The following is a 20728-nucleotide window of genomic DNA, read 5'->3' as shown; positions in this document are numbered from 1 at the left end:
CTTGCGAGGATATTCTTAAGTACGGGGCGGGTTGTTTTAAAGACCCCTCACTTAAGAATGTCAACATACTGGATTGCAAGCGATTGCATTCAGTATCGATCGCAGGGGATGGAACAAAGTCTTATCCCCAATCAGACTCTTATCGTGTGACCTTCGCCGGCACTGCTTTGCCCAACTACATCCTCTTGGACCGGGTTTGTTTGCCTGTTCGTTTATTTGTACCCCGGATAATGAATCGTACCAATTGCAAACAACTGGGGCATACAGCTACCCATTGCAGCAATAAGCCACGTTGTGCTAACTGTGGGGAAGCTCATGCGGACGGCTCTTGCGGTAAGGATACTGAAAAGTGTCTCTACTGTAAGGAGGGTCCACATGACCTCTCTGATTGTCCCGCTTACAAACTGCGAGGTGATCGAATGAAGCGTTCCCTAAAGGAGCACTCCAAGCGTTCCTTCGCAGAGATGCTTAAAAGTGCCACCCCTCCTAAACAGACAACGAATCCATATGCCTGCTTGTCGACTGACGAGAGCGATTCTGACGACCCTTTGGAAGGTCCATCTTCAGCGGTCCCTCATAGCTGTAGGAAAAGAATGAATAAATCTTCTCATAAGCTACCTAGTAAGGGTTCGAAGATGTCTTCCGAAGGGCTTCGAAAAGTTACAGCTAACGGGAATCGGGAAAAATCACCGAAGCAAAAAGCTCCTGGTCTCGGAAAACTCAATTCCGAGATGGAATTCCCACCACTTCCAGGGACTACAAAATCCCCAAGCGTCCCTAAAAATCCACCAGAGAACCAACTAGGTGCTGGACTTATCAAGTTTTCTGATGTTGTGGACTGGATTTTTACAACTTTCAATATTTCAGACCCTCTTAGAAGCATTTTAATTGCTTTCATGCCTACAGTAAAAACATATTTGAAGCAGTTGACTGCAAATTGGCCCCTTCTTTCAGCGATTGTATCTTTCGATGGCTAAATCATCCACCGAGGTCACGGATCTAATCACTGTTTTACAGTGGAATTGTAGAAGTATTATCCCAAAAATAGATTCATTTAAATTTCTAGTAAATAATCTGAAATGTGACGCATTTGCATTGTGCGAAACTTGGTTAACTTCTGAAATACCCTTAAACTCCCACGATTTTAACATTATTCGCCTGGATCGAGATGATCCCTACGGAGGAGTACTTTTAGGGATCAAAAAGTGCTATTCTTTTTATCGAATTAACCTCCCCTCGATACCAGGTATTGAAGTTGTCGCATGTCATGTTACAATCAAAGGTAAGGACCTTTGTATTGCTTCCATCTACATTCCCCCAAGAGCCTCGGTTGGGCATCGGCGACTCAGTGATATCATTGAGCTCCTTCCCGCACCGACGTTGGTTTTGGGAGACTTTAACTCACACGGTACGGGATGGGGCTGTCTTCACGATGATAACAGATCAGCTATGATCCATGATATCTGCGATAACTTCAATATGACAATATTGAATACGGGAGAAATGACACGGATTCCTGCACCACCAGCAAGACCAAGTGCGCTGGATTTATCCCTTTGCTCGACATCGCTACGGTTGGATTGCACGTGGGAGGTAATTCCTGATCCCCACGGTAGCGATCACCTACCGATCGTAATATCAATCACCAGCGGCTCAAAACCATCGAAGACAATCAATGTTTCGTACGACCTCACACGAAATATTGATTGGAATAGCTACGCGACCTCGATATCTGAGAAACTTGAAAGAACTCAACAACTTCCTCCGGAGGAAGAGTACACGTTTTTGGCTGGCTTGATTCTCGACACCGCGACTCAAGCTCAGACGAAACGTGTACCCGGCGCGAAAACTAACATCCGTCCTCCCAACCCGTGGTGGGACAAAGAGTGCACAAATTTAAACGCGGAGAGAGCCTCCGCGTATAAAATATTCAGAAAAAATGGAACACCTGATAATTACCGGAATTACGCGGCGTTAGACGTTAAAACTAAGAACTTGATTAGAGCCAAGAAACGCGGTTACTGGCGTCGGTTTATAGACGGCTTAACGAAAGAAACATCTATGAGCACTCTTTGGAACACAGCCCGACGAATGCGCAATCATAACACCACGAATGAAAGCGAGGAATATTCCAACCGCTGGATATTCGATTTCGCTAAAAAAGTATGCCCAGACTCTGTACCGGAACAGAAGATCACCCGCGCCGCGACACCAAACACAAACGAAACACCGTTTTCGATGGTAGAGCTCTCACTTGCACTCTTGTCATGTAACAATAAAGCCCCGGGATTAGACAGAATAAAATTCAACTTGTTGAAAAATCTGCCTGACCCCGCCAAAAGGCGCTTGTTGAGTTTATTCAATAAGTTCCTTGAGGGCAACATTGTTCCACATGACTGGAGACAAGTGAAAGTGATCGCCATTCAAAAACCAGGAAAATCAGCCACCGATCACAATTCGTATCGGCCGATTGCTATGCTTTTCTGTATCCGGAAATTGTTCGAAAAAATGATTCTCTTCCGTCTAGACAATTGGGTCGAAACTAATGGCTTACTTTCAGATACACAATTTGGTTTCCGCAGAGGCAAAGGAACGAACGATTGTTTGGCGTTGCTCTCAACCGAAATTCAAATGGCATTTGCTCGTAAGGAACAAATGGCGTCAGTTTTCCTAGACATCAAGGGGGCTTTTGACTCAGTTTCCATAAACATCCTATCTGAGAAGCTGCATCAGCATGGTCTTTCGCCAGTTTTGAACAACTTTTTACATAATCTATTGTCTGAGAAACATATGTATTTCGCGCATGGTGATTTGTCGACAATACGATTCAGTTACATGGGTCTTCCTCAGGGCTCATGCTTAAGCCCCCTTTTATACAATTTTTACGTAAACGACATCGATAAATGTATCAACACATCTTGCACGCTAAGACAACTTGCCGATGACAGCGTTGTGTCTATTATAGGACCCAAAGCTGGCGATCTGCAAGGGCCGTTACAAGATACTCTTGCCAACTTATCCACATGGGCTTTTCAAATGGGTATCGAGTTCTCTACGGAGAAAACTGAGCTGGTTGTATTTTCAAGGAAGCGATAACCAGCACAACTACAGCTTCAACTAGGGGGTGAAAACATAGCTCAGGTCTTCACATTTAAATATCTCGGGGTCTGGTTCGACTCCAAAGGCACATGGGGATGTCACATTAGGTATATGAAACGAAAATGCCAACAAAGAATCAACTTTCTTCGTACAATAACCGGATCGTGGTGGGGTGCCCATCCAGGAGACCTGATCAGGCTGTACCAAACAACGATATTGTCCGTGATGGAATACGGATGCTTTTGCTTCCGATCCGCGGCGAACACTCATTTCATCAAGCTGGAAAGAATTCAGTATCGTTGTTTGCGTATTGCCTTGGGTTGCATGCAATCGACTCATACGATGAGCCTCGAAGTGCTGGCGGGCGTTCTCCCATTGAAAAACCGGTTCTGGGATCTCTCATATCGTTTACTCATTCGATGCAACATTTTGAATCCTCTGGTGATTGAAAATTTCGAAAGGTTAGTTGAGCTCAATTCTCAAACCCGTTTTATGACCTTGTATTTTGATTACATGGCTCAGAATATTAATCCTTCTTCGTTTGTTTCCAACCGTGCTCATTTCTTGGATACTTCTGATTCTACTGTGTTTTTCGATACTTCCATGAGAGAAGAGATTCGTGGAATTCCGGATCACGTGCGCCCTCAAGTGGCCCCAAATATTTTTTATAATAAATTTAGAACAGTCAACTGTGAAAAGGTGTTTTACACTGACGGATCAAACATCAACGAGTCCACAGGCTTCGGTATCTTCAATCAAAACATCACCGCTTCGTACAAACTCAGTGATCCGGCTTCAGTTTACGTCGCAGAATTAGCTGCTATTCAGTACACCCTCGAGATCATTGAAACCTCGCCCAAAGACCATTACTTCATTGTCACGGACAGTCTAAGCTCAATAGAAGCTCTCCGGGCAATGAAGCCAGGAAAGTACCCCCCTTATTTTCTGGGGAAAATACGGGAACACTTGAGAACTTTATCTGAACGGTCTTATTCAATATCGTTAGTCTGGGTCCCTTCGCATTGTTCCATTCCGGGAAATGAAAAGGCAGACTCATTGGCTAAGGTGGGCGCATTAGAAGGTGATATTTATGAAAGACCAATCTGCTTCAATGAATTTTTCAGTATTTCTCGTCAGAAAACTCTCGAAAGTTGGCAAACTTCATGGACGAATGACGAACTGGGACGATGGCTACACTCCATTATTCCTAAGGTAACGAAACCGTGGTTCAAGGGGATGAACGTGAGTCGTGATTTCATTCGCGTTATGTCACGGCTCATGTCAAATCACTATACATTCAACGCACATCTCCGGCGTATCGGGATCGTGGAGAACGGGCTCTGCACCTGTGGCGACGGTTATCAGGACATCGAGCATGTCGTGTGGTCGTGCGTAGAGTATCGCGACGCCAGGTCGAAGCTACTGGAATCCCTCAGGGCCCGAGGTAGACCGCCTGAAGTTCCGGTTCGGGATGTGTTGGCGAGTCGGAATAGCTCATATATGCTTCTGATATACGAGTTTCTCAAACACATTAATATACAAGTGTAATCTGTTACATCTGGCTTAGAAAGTTCCTCCTATTTATCAATGTTGTTTCAACTGTGGCTAAGAATAATCTTCACCTGCAGGTTCGACACTAACTTCCGCCGATTATCCCGATTCCTCATCTGTCCACCATCTTCATCGGAACTAACAAGATCTTTGTGCTGTCACTAACCTTTTCGCTTCCCCCCTCCCCGTCTCTTCACCATCTCGATGTCAACTAATTAGATCTCTGTCGTTTTAGTCAATTCATTCCCATATCCCCTTTTTACTCCGTTTTCCGCAATATTTACTTCGCTATTTTTTTTTTCTCATTTTCTTCTGTAACAACACCATCATCGCCCACGGAAACTTACCAACAGCATGCGGGCCACCCGCCGGGTATTCGTAACCTGGGGGTGTTTCCCGCGGACCCACACGGACCGAAGAATGCGGCCAACATGAACATTCACCAACGCCATATGGAAGACTCTCATGAAATATTCAATTCACCGGCCACTGCCGATCACCAGCTGAAGGCTGGATCTGCCAAAGTCAACCATTGCGACCCAAATATGACATTACTCAATGATACAACCCTAGTTTTAAGTTAGTCGTAAATTAAAATTAGTAAAAGCCCTTGGCATCTTAGAGCTTAAGCAGTGTGCCTTAAACATTATATTCTTGAATAAAAAAAAAAAAAAACTTTACTAATAACGCGTTTCCCGTTTCTCGTTTCTCTACCGTTCACAGGAAATATGAAGATTAACGCAAGCTTCAAGATGGCTACCCCGATAGAAGAGAAAGTTGATCAGAATTTAAAGGTAAGTTTGTTTTACATTGAAGATACAAGAGATATTGACGATATTGTTTGCTTTCACAGACTCGCACCGGTATGGTTATGATAAGCGATGGCAAAAGTAAACCGCAATTAGCTCGGCTACATTTATCGATGGAAATGATCACCATTCAGAAACAGGACACATCGACGCCGGCTCCTACACCTACCAGTATTAATCATCCACCAATAGAATCTAAGGTAAGAGTTTCCACTAGTTATAAACTGTAAAAGTTTCCGTATATACTATCCTGAATGAAAATTTTCATTTGAAACCTCTTAAATACCTCTATTCGTCTCCATTCTTCCTTTTTTGAGACTGCTCTTAAGATTGTATGGTGTGAAAAAAACACATTTCGAACCGATGCTATCGAACAGAATACCGTACACCTACATTCAAGCTTCTATTCATTCTATTCTCTTCGCTGATGCTTACCCGGTAAAGATGCATCATAGTTTCTTTTTGTAAAATTCAGAAAATGTCCGAAATTTTAAGAAATCATGTGAAGTATATCGATCGATCACTGAATATAAAAGGTATTTCTATCAATAAGTGGTCAAAAAAGAATATGTGTAAATCGAATAAACTGTTTACTATAAAATAAAATCATATTTCGTTATCAAGTTCAATTCATACAGAATAAAGAAACCATATTCCAGTGAAGCAAGTTTTGTTTGACTCCTTCCATCAAGTTTTACACAACCTCGTTGGTCACTTTCTTCACCACAAAACAACAGTTTTTTTCTTTTTTTTTTAAATAACTATTTATTGGAATATGAGTTAAAATTAAATTATTAAGATTAAAATTGGGTGTTCAGCCACAAGTGGTGACTTTGCAGCCCTATTATATATATGATTTAGTTATTATCATGAGGACATTATTTGCTTCCGCAATTCTGAGATTTTTGTGTAGGGAAAATTCTAAACCTACTTGTATTGTGTAATGGGGAAAAGGAACTTATATACTAACTTACTAACTAATACAGAGAGCGAATCGATTCAATTGAAGATTGCATCGATTTTTGTCGGAATTTGCTTATATTATTATGTGACATTACATCTAATGGTTCTATATTTGTGAGTCTGTGTAACTCATTCGTACTAAACCAGGGAGGACGCTTCAAAATCATTTTCAGAATTTTATTCTGAATCCTTTGAAGCGTTTTCTTCCTGGTGGAACAACAACTTGACCAAATTTGTACCGCATAAAGCATGGCTGGTCTGAAAATTTGTTTATAAATTAACAATTTGTTTTTTAGACAGAGCTTAGAATTTCTGTTTATAAGAGGATATAATCATTTAATATATTTATTACGCTTTGCCTGGATTCCTTCAATGTGATCCTTGAAAGTGAGTTTTTTGTCATACGTTAAACCTAAGTATTTAGCTTGATCAGACCATGTCAATTCCAAGCCATTCAATTTTAGAATGTGATTATTGTTTGGTTTAAGAAAAGAAGCTCTTGGCTTATGAGGAGAGATAATTAATTGCGTTTTTGCTGCATTTGGTTTAATTTTCCATTTTGACAGATAATCACTGAAAATATTTAAACTTCTTTGTAGGCGACTGCTGATCACTCTTAGATTTCTACCCGTGGCTAACAGACTTGTGTCGTCACAGAATAGCGATTTCTGACAACCAACGGGTATATTTGGAAGATCAGAAGTGAAAATATTATACAAGATTGGAGCTACACTCGAACCCTGCGGAATACCGGCTCGTACGGGTAGCAATTCAGATTTACAATTCTGATAGCTAACCTGAAGAGATCAGTTAAATAATTTTGAATCATTTTGATCAAATAAATAGTAAACTGGAAATCAGACATTTTTGCTATTAAACCTTTGTGCCAAACACTGTCGAATGCTTTTTCTATGTCTAGAAGAGCAACTCCAGTGGATAACCCATAAGATTTATTTGATTTTATCATGTTCGTTACTCTGACAAGTTGATGAGTAGTTGAATGTTCATGACGAAATCCAAACTGCTCTGGTAAAAAAATTGAATTCTCATTTATATGAGTCATCATTCTCAACAAGATAATTTTCTCAAAAAGTTTACTGATAGAAGAAAGTAAGCTGATTGGTCGAAAACAACAGTTTTCATTAAGCTGTATCTCACTGAGAATTGTATTCCATGCAGTGTTGGTGATTGCCGAAAATTTGACAGAAGCTGCTATATTGCTATCTATATTGTATACAACATTTTCAATCCGGTAGAAGATGCTACAAGAACTCGAGTCTCTCAATGCTTGAACCGCGAGAGAATTTTTTTACATTCCTTCGCTCCACTTCATACTCTGAGTATTTCACGGCCCTTAAAAAAAATTACAGTCTGATAATGATCGTTGCTGTGTGGAATTTCCCAAGAGAGAATCGCAAGTTGACAATTATCGCAGAAAACCGAATCGATGATTCACTTGATGATTCTCATACTAGGTTGCAATATTTCAAAACCCTTGTGTGGAGCATTCACAGACATTTTCATAGAGACAACTTATACAAAGGTTATATGCACATAGTTAGAATAAGCGGCAATAGTGAAATGATTCAATCGCAATTATCAACTGCCTGTATAGAATCGGATCGCGAAACGAGAATAAGTGACCGTTTGTTGCTTCAGAGAAGATCCCCACAGCGGCGTGCCAACCTTTGATTCTCAGAAATGTCATCGAGAGAAGTTCGCTCTCGCACTGGTGTCGATTCTATGTTAAATGAGCCATGCTGGGGTTTTGTTGTTGCGATGATTTCCAACTCTCTTTGATGGCACTGATTCAATCATTGAAGAGTTGCCAGCGAACGTTCTTTGATACGATAAAAGCCATCCTTGATTCCATGTCTTTTCGAGATTCTGCTTGACGAGTAACCATTTTTTTTCAATAGAACGGAGCTCTAGCGTATTGAGAAAATACAAGTGCTGGATACTTGCTGTACGTTGTTCGCAGCATATCACTACATTGTCTTTTTCCGTAACGGCAAGATGCCAAATCTGGCCAGAATAGAACGAAACATTACCCGATCAGATGAACATAACAAAATCATAACACAAGTATATCAACAGTTGATATGTATAACAATTTGTGTTATTTTGAGATATTTAACAAATGGAAACAGTTCAAAGCTAAAACTTATGATAACAATATAATAACAAAATCAGTTATGATGTTTTATTTCCATTTGCGAGACTCATGATAACGTTCATTAATTGGAAAAATGAGTTCTTCCGTTGCTTTTTATCGAAATATAATGATCAGAATTTCAAAAAACTAAAAGAAGAAATCAGATAACTAAATAAATTATTCATTTATTAAAAAAAAACCATTTAACAATTTTGGATTGAAACGATGCTAAAAGTTTGCTGAGATATAAATTATCCGTGTTAAATTTGCTATCTAATTTTTTACAATAATAATTGTGATACAAACGTTCCAAAATCTGTTACGATTTGGTTCCCGCTAGAGTCTTTTTTGTTATGATTTTTGTTATTTTAACAGCTTACCAGCCAAAAATATTTCAAAATTTGTTACAAAATATTTCTGAAATAAATTACTCTAGTTGTTATAATGCTGTTATTACCATCTGATCAGGTATGTTGCTTGTAGAAAGGCAACAGACGATTTTTCAGACACCACTGAACATAAACTTCTGAGTTGATGCTTCATTCGTTATGATATAAATGTCACTTTTCACTTTTGGGTTATGATGAGTGACATTTATCACTTTTCAAGCCAAAGGAATAACTGGATAACCACACGAGCTATGTTTGTGTGAGCTTCTACAGCTTGATATGTTCGTAAAAATCTATGCTGTACCAGTTTCTGTATAATAATCGGGAGCAGGCCATTTCACCGAAAGTCGTTTCCCCGAAAGTCGTTTCGCCGAAATAATACATCATATTATTAAATATACCACATACGCCTATGCAAAAGCTTTGATGCTTATTGGTTAATAAAGTCAACAAGTTTTTTTTGGAACTCCGCTCTCATAAATCAATTTTCATTCAAGTGTAGAAGAATCAATTTTTATTCCAGAAAATTTAGGTAGACGAAACGGTCATTAACTCTAGCATCTTTCATTGAAATTACCTTTTTGGCGAAATGGATCTTGCTGAAACGGCTTACGGCGAAATGACCTTGACCCATAATAATCCTATCCCGAAACCTGTTAAGGTCTGAGACCAGTGTGTTTTATGGTGTTTTAGAGGGCTATTTTCACGCTTTAAATCAGATTTTCTCAGAAACGGTGACGAATATAAAAAAACCCAACTGACATTCTTTTAGAAAATTAGTTTAGATTATTCTGTGGAAATTTCAGAATGATTCATTGACTTTAGCGGTCGAGAAAGTCTTTTTCTGAAGGAAGAATAGCATAGCTGAAAACGACAACTTTCAACTTGTTCATGGAATATCCCGCCTTCAAAGGCATGCATCAATAATCTATCCTGACAATATCTAGATAAATTGATTTATATGCGATAAAAACATAGGTTGTTTCGCGATAAAAATGAAGTGAATGTTATTTTTGTGAAGGTAGGTCGATTTCTACGCACGCGTCATTTTTTCTGCTCCAGTTCGCTGGTAACGTAACGAAAAATGAGAGAGAAATAAAATCGGCTCAACAAGGCTGCCAAACAAGCGATAGCTTTATTAGGTTTTATGTGTCAAACTTGTAACCGAAAATATAAAAACTTTCTTGGCCACCCGGCCCATCGAGAGTCATTTTGCACATATGCGAGAGAGCATGGAGAGAAATGTAATACGCAGAGCGAGACACGTGGTTATACGTGACCTACTGGCCTCAGCCCTTAAGGATCAAGAGTAAACCAAGTTAATTTGTGTTGGTAATTTGTGTATTACGTACATTCTATTTGGTACATATGTCATATAGATCTATGTATTCATATATGCAGTGCAACCAGTTTATTTAAGTGGCTTGCAGGATGGAGTTTCAAACAATCTTTTTAACAATAATTTATTCTCAAATGAATGTTAGGCCTGACTTTTTAGATAAAATATCAATTTTGATCAATTTTTCATCAACGTTTGATGGAAAATTACTCACATTTTCTGAATATAGATTTTAGTTCTTTAAAAAACACTGCTTCAATCCATTTGTAGTAGATTGCGCTACACAAAGTAAGCAAAACTAAATATTTTCTGTTACAAAAAGTTTTCCGGAAAAATAAATATTTTTACGACAACATTCCACATCCATTGCCTTTCGCGTGTTAAATTAAAGGTTCCTATTTTGCGGGTTTACTTATAGAAGGTACTTAAATCTTTACATCGCAATAATTGCTCCAAGAGGAAATCCACATTGGAATGTGTTTGTTGTCAATCAGTTGTGTTAGCGGGACTAAGCTGAAACTAAAATAATTTTTCTCGAGCAGTTTTAAGGAAATCTGAATAGTTTTAGACATAGATTTTCGCTTTTCTTGAATTTTAAGCAGAATGAACTGATTGGCTTATTTTTCAACCATATGGAAGATTTATTGATTAAAATCAAAAAAAGAAGCACCAAAATTTGTTTCTAGGCACACATTGTTGACATTACTCATATGCTTGCAAAGATTCTTGCTCCTTAAGAGTCTGTTTTGACGCTGGTTCCATTATCCTGACCCACGCAATCAAAATTCGTTAGTATCTTCATATACTCCACGATCGTACTGTGCTGTCCTGTTTTGCTTATGCAAGGATCCCCACTTACTAGCCAACAGTTAGACCTAATTTTTAGCTAAATACACGGTTATAACGTTTGTATTTTAAAAAATGGACTAAAACTCCGACAGCTGCAACGTCGAAAACGAACATCGTGCGTCTCTTTGTGGACGACGAATACGCCGTTCCATAAAATCTTGGCACAGCAGACCTCTCTTTTCAATGTGTTTGCTGTCGACAAACCTTTTTCGAACACTTTGTTTTACTTTGCTAAGAGATGATTAGGCTTCATTCAACAAGTTCGCTAATTGTGCTTGCGAGTAGATCGGATTTACGCGATGTGCGAGCAATATGAATAACACAGGCTTGCTGAAATTGAAACTGTGCCCTCCGGCGAACGACAAATACAGGGCTGAATAAAGTAAAGTCTTGGCATTACATTCCTTTTGTGAAATTTGGCCTTTCTGTTACAACAGACTCCGCAGCCGATTCATAGCGTACAGAATCATTACATGGCTAGTACTACGATTCTACTGGCACTAAGAATCCTTCCTAGTCAAGGCTCGCACATATGACAACTGGCTAAGTCCAAAATCAAATTTGATAAAACAAAACGAATGTAAAGGAATTGATAGAAATAATTCTTCATAATAACGCACGCGATATCCGTAATAATCAGATCTTTAAATAGAGTTGTTTTACAAAACAATGGAATTATTCTGTGAAGATTGTTATTCCTTATATCTAGAACGAAGAATCGTGACCTCTACTTATATTATAATATCGTTTATGTTTGAATTACTGCATTTTTAATGTTATTGCAATCGGTCGAGACTGTAGAAGTAAGCCGGTAATTTTTTCAATAATCCAATACAATCAAAACGATCCTTTGGAGTATGTCAACATCCATCAGTAATAAATAAATTAAAATTCGCAATATAGCGTCAGGCTTCAATTATAAGGGGGTTAAAAGGCGGGTAGGGTCTAACACTTTTGAAAAACCTTTTTTTTTTCTTTATGTTTTGTGAAAGTAAAACATTTCAAGAATATTCTGTGAAATTTTCGAATTTTTATTGGAACGAAACTCTGGAAATTATGGGTCTTGATCTATGCTTATCTCATTCTGCGAAGAAGCAAGAGCTCGGTGCACAAGCCCAAGTTTTCTACTGCGATTGACTTTTAAACTTAACAAAACATTCTTGAAATGTTTTATTGTAACAAAATACGAAAGCGAAAATATGATTTTTTGAAGGTGTTAGACCCTACGCGCCCTCCAGAACAATAAATTGTTCCCTTCGATTTTATAGACACTTAGCTTTAAATGCGTTTTGCTCGAAAGCAGGGTTTGAAAGTCCATGTCCATCGTCATTCGAAAACTACTGTTAAATTGTTTTCAAATTTGAACACACTTTTGTTTTTTGTTACTTTGGGGTGGTTTTACAGCTACAAAATGGCGGATTTTTATGTATCGTAGTTTTTACTTTAAACAACCACCAAAAATTTAAAATAAAGTTTAAAAAATCAAACAAAAACGTTGTGGTCTAGAAAAACATCTACTACAACTATTATGTTTTGATTTGTTCTCTTCTGATTAGTCTCCGCTGAGATACACTGGACATCACAAATCATGATACTCCTTCGCCGCCTTATTTCTCAATATTTTTCCACGAAAAAATTACTAAATGTTGTTCAAATGATGGTTTTATTATGCAAAATATTTGAATTTAAATATCGAAAATTGAATTTAAAAGAATATCGCAAAAATAGTGTTATTTTTTATTTTTCATCCGTTAGAGCTGTGCAGTGTGCAGGTTAGAATTAACGAGTTTTTTTTTCATATTAATAATCTTTATATCGATTTTTTTTGTTTGGGCTGAATGTGATTTTCTTGTTTGTAACATGTTAGTTCTAGAAGTTTTTGTGTTTGAGAAAGGCAAACATCTGCCATGAATTTTCCACTTTGACATTCGTTGATACCAAACATTTTAGTGAACTTTAATTTTGAAGTATTTGTTATTATCTCATACAATTGAACATTTTATCATAAAAGGCTGATCATATATCCGATTGCATGTAGCAAAGACTATGTTGATACGTTAGGTACAACAAGAGATATTGACGATCAAAAACTCATCACTCTCGCTGAGAATCATTTTGAAAAGGCGCTCCATAGTAAAGTAAAACATTTTCACGTGAAAAACTAAAACATTCTGCCCCATTCGAGTGAGTGGTGACACTCCAAGCGAAGGTTAATTTTCACCTAATAAAAAACCGCTTCCTTTTCTAATTTATTCTTTCAGGAACGAATGGTACAAATTACCCGACAAAAGGTAGGAGGTCTAGGCCTAAGCATAAAAGGTGGAGCGGAGCATAAACTCCCTATCCTGATATCACGCATATACAAAGATCAAGCTGCCGACGCAACAGGTCAACTATTTGTGGGTGATGCAATCATTAAGGTAAGTAGCTAATGTATTCACGGAAGAAAGCTCCTGCCGCTTTCTAGTTCCGATAAAAACTTGTTCTTTATGCAAGGCGTTCAAAGACTGCAGGATTCGTGAATTACACGTGAACGTACAAACAAAACCCGGTTGACTCTGAAATTTATATTTTTTTTTGATAATGATTTTTGGTACATACATATAAGTTTAATCTCACAAACTATTAGTTTTAAAACGGAAATATTTTACAAAATTTTGCCATATTGTAATTTTTTGACCATCCGAAATCACCTGCATAGCACAGTTTTTGATCGATTTGATGTTGTGCTATTTGAGTTGTGTTCGCTACCATTTCATGAATAATGACTAGAACTTTTGAACACGTGCTTCGTCTGAATACTTTCGTGGGGAAGAAAAAAATCAATCAGCAAGTTTTACTATTTTTACGTCACTCGTACTACGTGATTTATGTATTACGTGTCTTCTCATGCATCCATTCATTCAAGTAGTCTATGTGCCATACTTGTGTATTGAGTATTGTATAATAGGCAGTAAATTTCTTTTATACTCGTGCACACGATACATACCGCACCCAGAGACCGAAGATGGTTTTATCGAAGTTTGATTAACCTAATTTCTCCCTTCGCAGGTGTGTAATATGATTCCCGTTGAAAATCGATAAGGGTCTTGAAAGTTTTATATGATGTTCTCGGTGTAACTTTGAAATAATGCCGTTATAAATTTGAAATGTTTCTAATTGTGTGCCCCAGGCCTAATGTCAGTTCTACGTATCGATGAACGCTTTGAGGATAAGATGAAAATTACCTTCTAGGAATAATACAAGAAGTTCTCCAGAAGAGTCTGATGGAAATAAATCAACAAGTCGACGAATAGTCTAAATAAACTAGTACTACTATTGAAGACACTCTAATTTGATTTAGCAATGAGCAATAACATACAAACCAACTCGAGTCCTCTCATTCTGCTACTAACGCAGAAAGTGATAGCATCCAGCCGACGCCGTTCCATTAGTCAAATGTCATCATCATTTCACACAGGATGGCATGAAATAGGAACTTGTGAGTAGTTAGTTGCCTTACCTTTTGGTGATCTAGACAAACCAACAAAAACTGTGAGTCATAGTCTCACAATATTTTTAACAATACGAATTGACTTTCCATTGTTTTTATCTTCACACACGGAAGAGCCAGCGATCGCAAAACCACTAAAATATTAGTTGTTTTTCTGCATTTGATTGGTTAAAATTTGATAAAACTTATCAATTGTTGTTTTAACTGTACTGCCATTTCTGTATGAAATGTTCAAAATGACGAATGTAACAATGAGAGATTCTCTTTGTTTACTTTCTCTCTCGATTATTACGGTACTGTTAACAATCCTTCACTCCAATTATTTACCGATAATAATAACTAAAGCTATCATCTTCGAATCTGCACTGAAGAAATTACGGAAAAAACAGGAATGTTTCGCAAAAATCGAAAGAGAAAGTAAACAAAGAGAATCTCTCATTGTTACATTCTTCGTTTTGAACATTTTATGCAGATTTCTGATTTATCGTACTGGCAGTTTAGCAATGACATCCAGCAAAGACACGCACCACAAACGAGTAATAAAAGGGGAAAATTAATCGTTTCAATGAGGTGTCACTCATGCTACTGAGCAATGACACAATCCCAGCAAAGTTACCTGTATGCATGAAAACAAAAAAAAGTACAGGTGTGTAATGTCAGAGACATAACTGGATGTCGTGAATACGAATAAAACTGACACTCTTACTTTATACTTCCGAATATAAATTTTTTGATCGATAGTGTGAATTGTGCAAGTTTTGCCCATTTACACAACTAGAAATTCAAACGATACACCTAAACTACAGAACAGATTAGTTACATTAAACATTCTGATACACAAATATTACGAAATAACCAGTATAGTTCCTAATGATAAAATAATGGTGGTTCTGAAAAGAACCTTTTATGATAGCGTTCGTGATGGAAAGTGACGAGTTAAGTTCAAATTCCGATGGATACCATTGACTTCCGATGGATACCGCTGACTTCCGTCTTCTATTTCCAGGATGACATATTGTTTGTATTTCGCATGAAAATTCTTCGATCGCACCATAATCAACACGATGACAACGATAGCCGAATTCGAAATGAATGGCTTCTGAGTCGGTGCTATGTATTTTATATAGCAAATCTGCAGAAAGTTTACTACAAACTACAAGCTTTGGTTGAAAAATTGGCCGTATACAGTATAGTGAAGTAAAATTTCGCATAATTCTTTGGGTATAAAATTATGGTTCTAAATGGCACCTTAGAGAATTTTGATGTCAATTATTTCATTTCGGAATTCAATATTTTAGTAAAAAATACCATCAAAATGCTGTACGGGATTAATTTCTGGCATCCCAGAAGAACCAAATTGCATAATTTTCTAAGATATTAAACACTGATTGGATATAAACGATTTTAAACACTGTTGCAAATTTAGAACTGTGAGAATGGCAAAAAACTGATCAAATGATCTTAGATTTGCACTACACTGATAATTTTAATTTTCGATTTACAAAGAAGCAATCTTTATAGTTCTATAGGTAACATTTAGATCCATTAAAAGGGCTGATTTTGCAGAATGTTCCACATTGTTGTCCATTTTCCGTTGTATTTTGCTCCAACGCAAACGACCACCAACAGGATGATGTAATCGATCTTCTTCGAAGGGAAACTGGCTCTGAGCGTTTGAGGTTTTCTACAACGCTAAAGGTCTGTTTATATTACTAGCGACTGCTCCACCTGACGACCGAAGTCCAAATGAAAGCATCGACGACTGCTGCTCCCGACGATTGAAGTCTAAATGAAAGCACGACCTAAGCGTTTGAGGCGTTATATCACGCAAAAGGTCTTCTCTCATTATTGACGACAGCTCCACCTGACGACCGAAGTTCAAATGAAAGCATTGACGACTGCTCCACCTGACGACTGAAGTCCAGATGAAGCACGACCTTTCATTCAAGTTTTATTGTTACTTTTTGTTACATTGCTGTATGGTTTACAATTTAAGTGATTCAAATGGTACATTTTTGCATCTTTCTTACAGACATTTTTTGTTTTGTTCACATTTTCGCATTGCCTAATTGGTAGTTTTCAGCTTTCACTGCAAGGTTTGTTTTTATGACCTAATACTAACTTAACCTATTTTTACCTAATTTAATTAATTAAATTAAATTTTGAATTGTTTCAAATTCTGAGTTTTGACATTTTGTAACGAATTTTTCGCATGTGTTTCTTATTTTCTCTTCGATTGTCTCGACATTAGCTAATCTATGGACATACACTGTTCTGGTACGCCAGTTCAAGTTTAAAATCATCTTCAAGCATCTGTTTTGTAAAACTTGCAATTTGTTTTTATGGCTTTTTGCACAAGTGGACCAGATTGGTATAGCATAATATATTACCGGAGCGATAATTTGTTTATAGATAGCTATCTTGTTTTGTTCATTCAGTTTGGATTGCCTATTTATTAGCGGGTACAATTTTTTAATTAAAAGTGAACATTTATTCAAGATCTTTTCTGTGTGACTTCTAAATAAAAGTTTTGAATCAGTTGTTAGACCTAAATAGACTGCTTCATTTGACCATTCGATGGATGTGCCGTGAAGTATGATTTTGCAATTGTCTTGGGGAATAAGCCTAGGGGATGGGCGGTACGGGAAAAATATAGTTTGTGTTTTACTAGAATTCACCATGATTTTCCAGGTGTTCAAGTAGTTACAGTAATTATCTAGACAGTTCTGAAGCCTTTTAGTAATATAACGAGTAATTCTTCCCTTACAAAGGATGGCAGTGTCATCTGCGAAGACTGACAGGTAGCAGTCGTTGGGCATCTGAGGGATATCTGCCGTGTAGATGTTGTATAACACTGGACCCAGTAAGCTCCCCTGAGGGACGCCTGCTGGAATTCGAAATTCTTCGGAATATGTTTCATTTAGTGAGATTTTGAATGATCATTCTGAGAGGTAATTTTGTATCATTTTAACTAAGTAAATGGGAAAGTTATAACGGTAGAGCTTGTAGATTAGTCCTTTGTGCCAGACATTGTCAAAAGCTTTCTCGATGTCTAATAAGACCATCGCCGTAGACTTGGGCACTGCCTTATTCGAGCGAATAATTTTCATTACTCTATACAGCTGTTGTGTAGTGGAGTGTCCGGCTCCAAACTGGACGGGAGGAATTATATTATTCGAGTTGGTGTGATCGAGAATTCTATCGAGTAGCATCCTTTCGACAAGCTTGCTCATAGCAGATAGTAAACTGATTGGCCGGCAAGAAGTCGGAATCGAGGGATCTTTGCCTGGTTTAGGTAACGGCACAACTTTTGCTGACTTCCAGCATGTAGGAAAATACAGAAAATCGAAGAAGCACGACCTAAGCGTTTGAGGCCTTATAACACGCAAAAGGCCTGCTTTCATTGCCAACTGCTCCACCGGACAACTGAAGGCCCAATGAGAGTTGCGACCTGGGCGTTTGAGGTTTTTAACCACGCAGAAGGTGAACTCTCCGAAGCTGCTGGTTGAATAAATCATTCCCACGACCTCTGCTTCCATCCAACGCACAAGAAGAAATGATCGATTTTCGACCACGGTTCCCCTTCTATACGCTGTCAGTTGAAGATATGTGGCTGACTACCTCAAAATCGTCGTCCTTGCGCGAAAAACCCAAGTGAAAGTAAAGAGTTTTCCGCGTTGTTTTCAAATTTTCAGAAAATTTAATTTTTGAGTTGTTTGTGGTTAACTCACATTGTTCAAAATATTATCCTAAATTCCTGATCATATTTTTGATGAAATAGTGAAATAATTATGTTGCTGCCATCAACACAAGTCGAGATATTCACGATTAACTTCTGCTTATTCTTCCATATAGCTAATTTTGAAAAGGCACCACATAGTAAAGTAAGTCGTATTCACGACAAAATGTCTCAGTTGTTTTAACCAATTATTCAGTTATTTGAACTTAAGACGCCTATTGCAATTCATATTTTTACTGCTAGTCCTTTCGGGGGGGCAGCTAATTGTTCAACAACAACGAAATTTTTCACAAGTAGCTGCGTATAGCTTTATCACTAAACTCACAGATGATATAGAAATGCAGCAAAAGATTAAAATTCTCAAGAGAGAATTCACCAGAAAAATGTTCACAGCGCATTTTCAAGAATGTAGCTGATAAGCCTAATGCTACAGATGCACTTTCAAGAAAATACAAATGCTATCACTTTAGTTAAGCAGTAATTTTTAGCGTTAAGCGTTTTTAATGACATTGACATGAACTGTCTGAAAACACATCACTCGCAGATGAAATTAAAATATTTAGGGCAACGGCTCCCTATTTCATCTGAGCTCCTATTTCCATCTCATCCCTTCACCTCATAACTTTGAACATGAATAATATTTTACAACCTACCGGAAGCAAACTGTGAAATGTTTTAAAATGATTTGAAAAGCTATTGTCACACTTTCCTATTGAAAGAAATGGTTTTAAATTCTTCGGTAATCGTTTTTTTTAAATAAAATAAACTCACTTTTCAATTTAGGACACATTTTCGTCTCAAGATTTTCAGTTCGTCATGTTTCTGATTATCTACTAATCGATTCGTCTCAAAACATGATCACTTTTTCGCACAATTACACTACCATTGAATGCTGGATGACTTCATAATTAGTAATGTTCACTTGCTACTTGTTTAATTAACGATTGAATACTTCAAAAACTACCCGACAAATAATAAAAGTCTTTAAAAATATGAGATGAAAATTTTTCACTTAGTGCACTTGATTGCGCTTTGTTTTCATCTCATTTGGTTTCGCAAAGTTGCCAAGTTATCTCATAATGTTACAAAACAAAAATTGTTTATCTTCTTCAAATTATCATCAAAAAGTATGTTTTTGGTATCCGTGACATTAGTTTAATTATATTATTGATATTAATATTTCAATAAAACTGTTTCTGCTTCGAATATTACCAGAAAGAACGTGTTAAATACTAATGAAATAACCATTGTGGCAAATCTAGTAGCACTGGTTTCATTCCGCTATACGCCAACATAACGCTGTGAAGTGTGTGTGTTTCATCGGCTGTGCACAGAGATGCCAGGTATTTTCATAGAAAATATGTATTACTTTGCATAGAAAGTCTATATCTGTTCTATCTGTTTTCACTAATAAAATGATGTTAAAAGATAGTTCTTTAGATATCCGTAAGTCATTGCCCCATTAATTAGATAATTCAACGAGTAAATTTTTTACCAATAATAATAATGTGGAAAAATCCTGGTGGGTACGGTTGTATCGTTTGAGTTGTATATCTGGCAGCGGTAAGGCAGTCGGTCACCAGAATGTCTGCCCAGCCATATTTTTCCAGCTGGTAGCGTTTAGTCAACCATCTGGCAGCCATGCGAATGCGGGTGAGAGTGTGATAGTGGAATATTTTGTTTTGATTGCTGTCGCCATTGCTAATTTATAGGATGAATAAAAGATCAACGATAGGATGGATTAAAATCCATTGAGATGAAATTAGGAGCAGAGTAGTGAAAACATCATAAGTGTTTTTTGCTGTTTTATGAACATTATTTTAATTTCCAAGGAATGTGCATCAAATCTCAATGTGGAGCAAGGCGAATGAAGCAGTATTATGAATTAGTTACAGTGATTTTAGTGGCTAAATCGGGGTTTGAAGGCGACGGCCTTACAAATGAGATGAAATAGGGAGCCTTTACCCTATATTGTAGGAATCTAATATTCTTCTGCATACTTTCACTTACATGAAACGGCCACTACGTAACTGACATAAATGACGGTGAATTTACCATTGAAATTTTTCAATTTCAAAGGTTTCTGGTGAAATTAAGAAGGTTTTTGCTCTGCTTTTTGCTGTCTTCGTTCTCCTCTAAGTGACAGTATTTGAATACAGCAATTTCGTATACCTGAATGGTTATGACAAAATCAACAGATATGTTAGTTAAATCAATAGCATTTTAGTTGAAACAACCAGGGCGTGAATATTGCAAATTTTGTGAGCTACGGGTTCTCCGTGCACAATACTAGAAGTCAAAATCTAAAACTTATCATTAAGTAATAAAATATGAGGTAGTGT

At 37.4% G+C, this 20728-nt stretch overlaps 1 protein-coding gene across 2 annotated transcripts in view; it reads left to right on the top strand.

Annotated features, from left to right (window-relative positions):
• LOC131438719 (gamma-1-syntrophin) overlaps positions 1-20728 on the top strand; it is a 140074-nt gene that overhangs the window by 98499 nt on the left and 20847 nt on the right. For both annotated transcript variants that reach the window (XM_058608926.1, XM_058608925.1), the window contains exons 2-4: positions 5374-5444; positions 5504-5659; positions 13416-13574. In XM_058608926.1, the coding sequence (XP_058464909.1) occupies positions 5379-5444; positions 5504-5659; positions 13416-13574 (381 nt within the window). In that variant the 5' untranslated portion in view covers positions 5374-5378. The remainder of the gene's footprint in view (positions 1-5373; positions 5445-5503; positions 5660-13415; positions 13575-20728) is intronic.

Source organism: Malaya genurostris, chromosome 3, assembly GCF_030247185.1.
Source record: "Malaya genurostris strain Urasoe2022 chromosome 3, Malgen_1.1, whole genome shotgun sequence".
Taxonomy (NCBI): Eukaryota; Metazoa; Arthropoda; class Insecta; order Diptera; family Culicidae; genus Malaya; species Malaya genurostris.
Note: the sequence above shows the minus strand (reverse complement) of the source record. Positions and strands in the feature narration are given on the sequence as shown.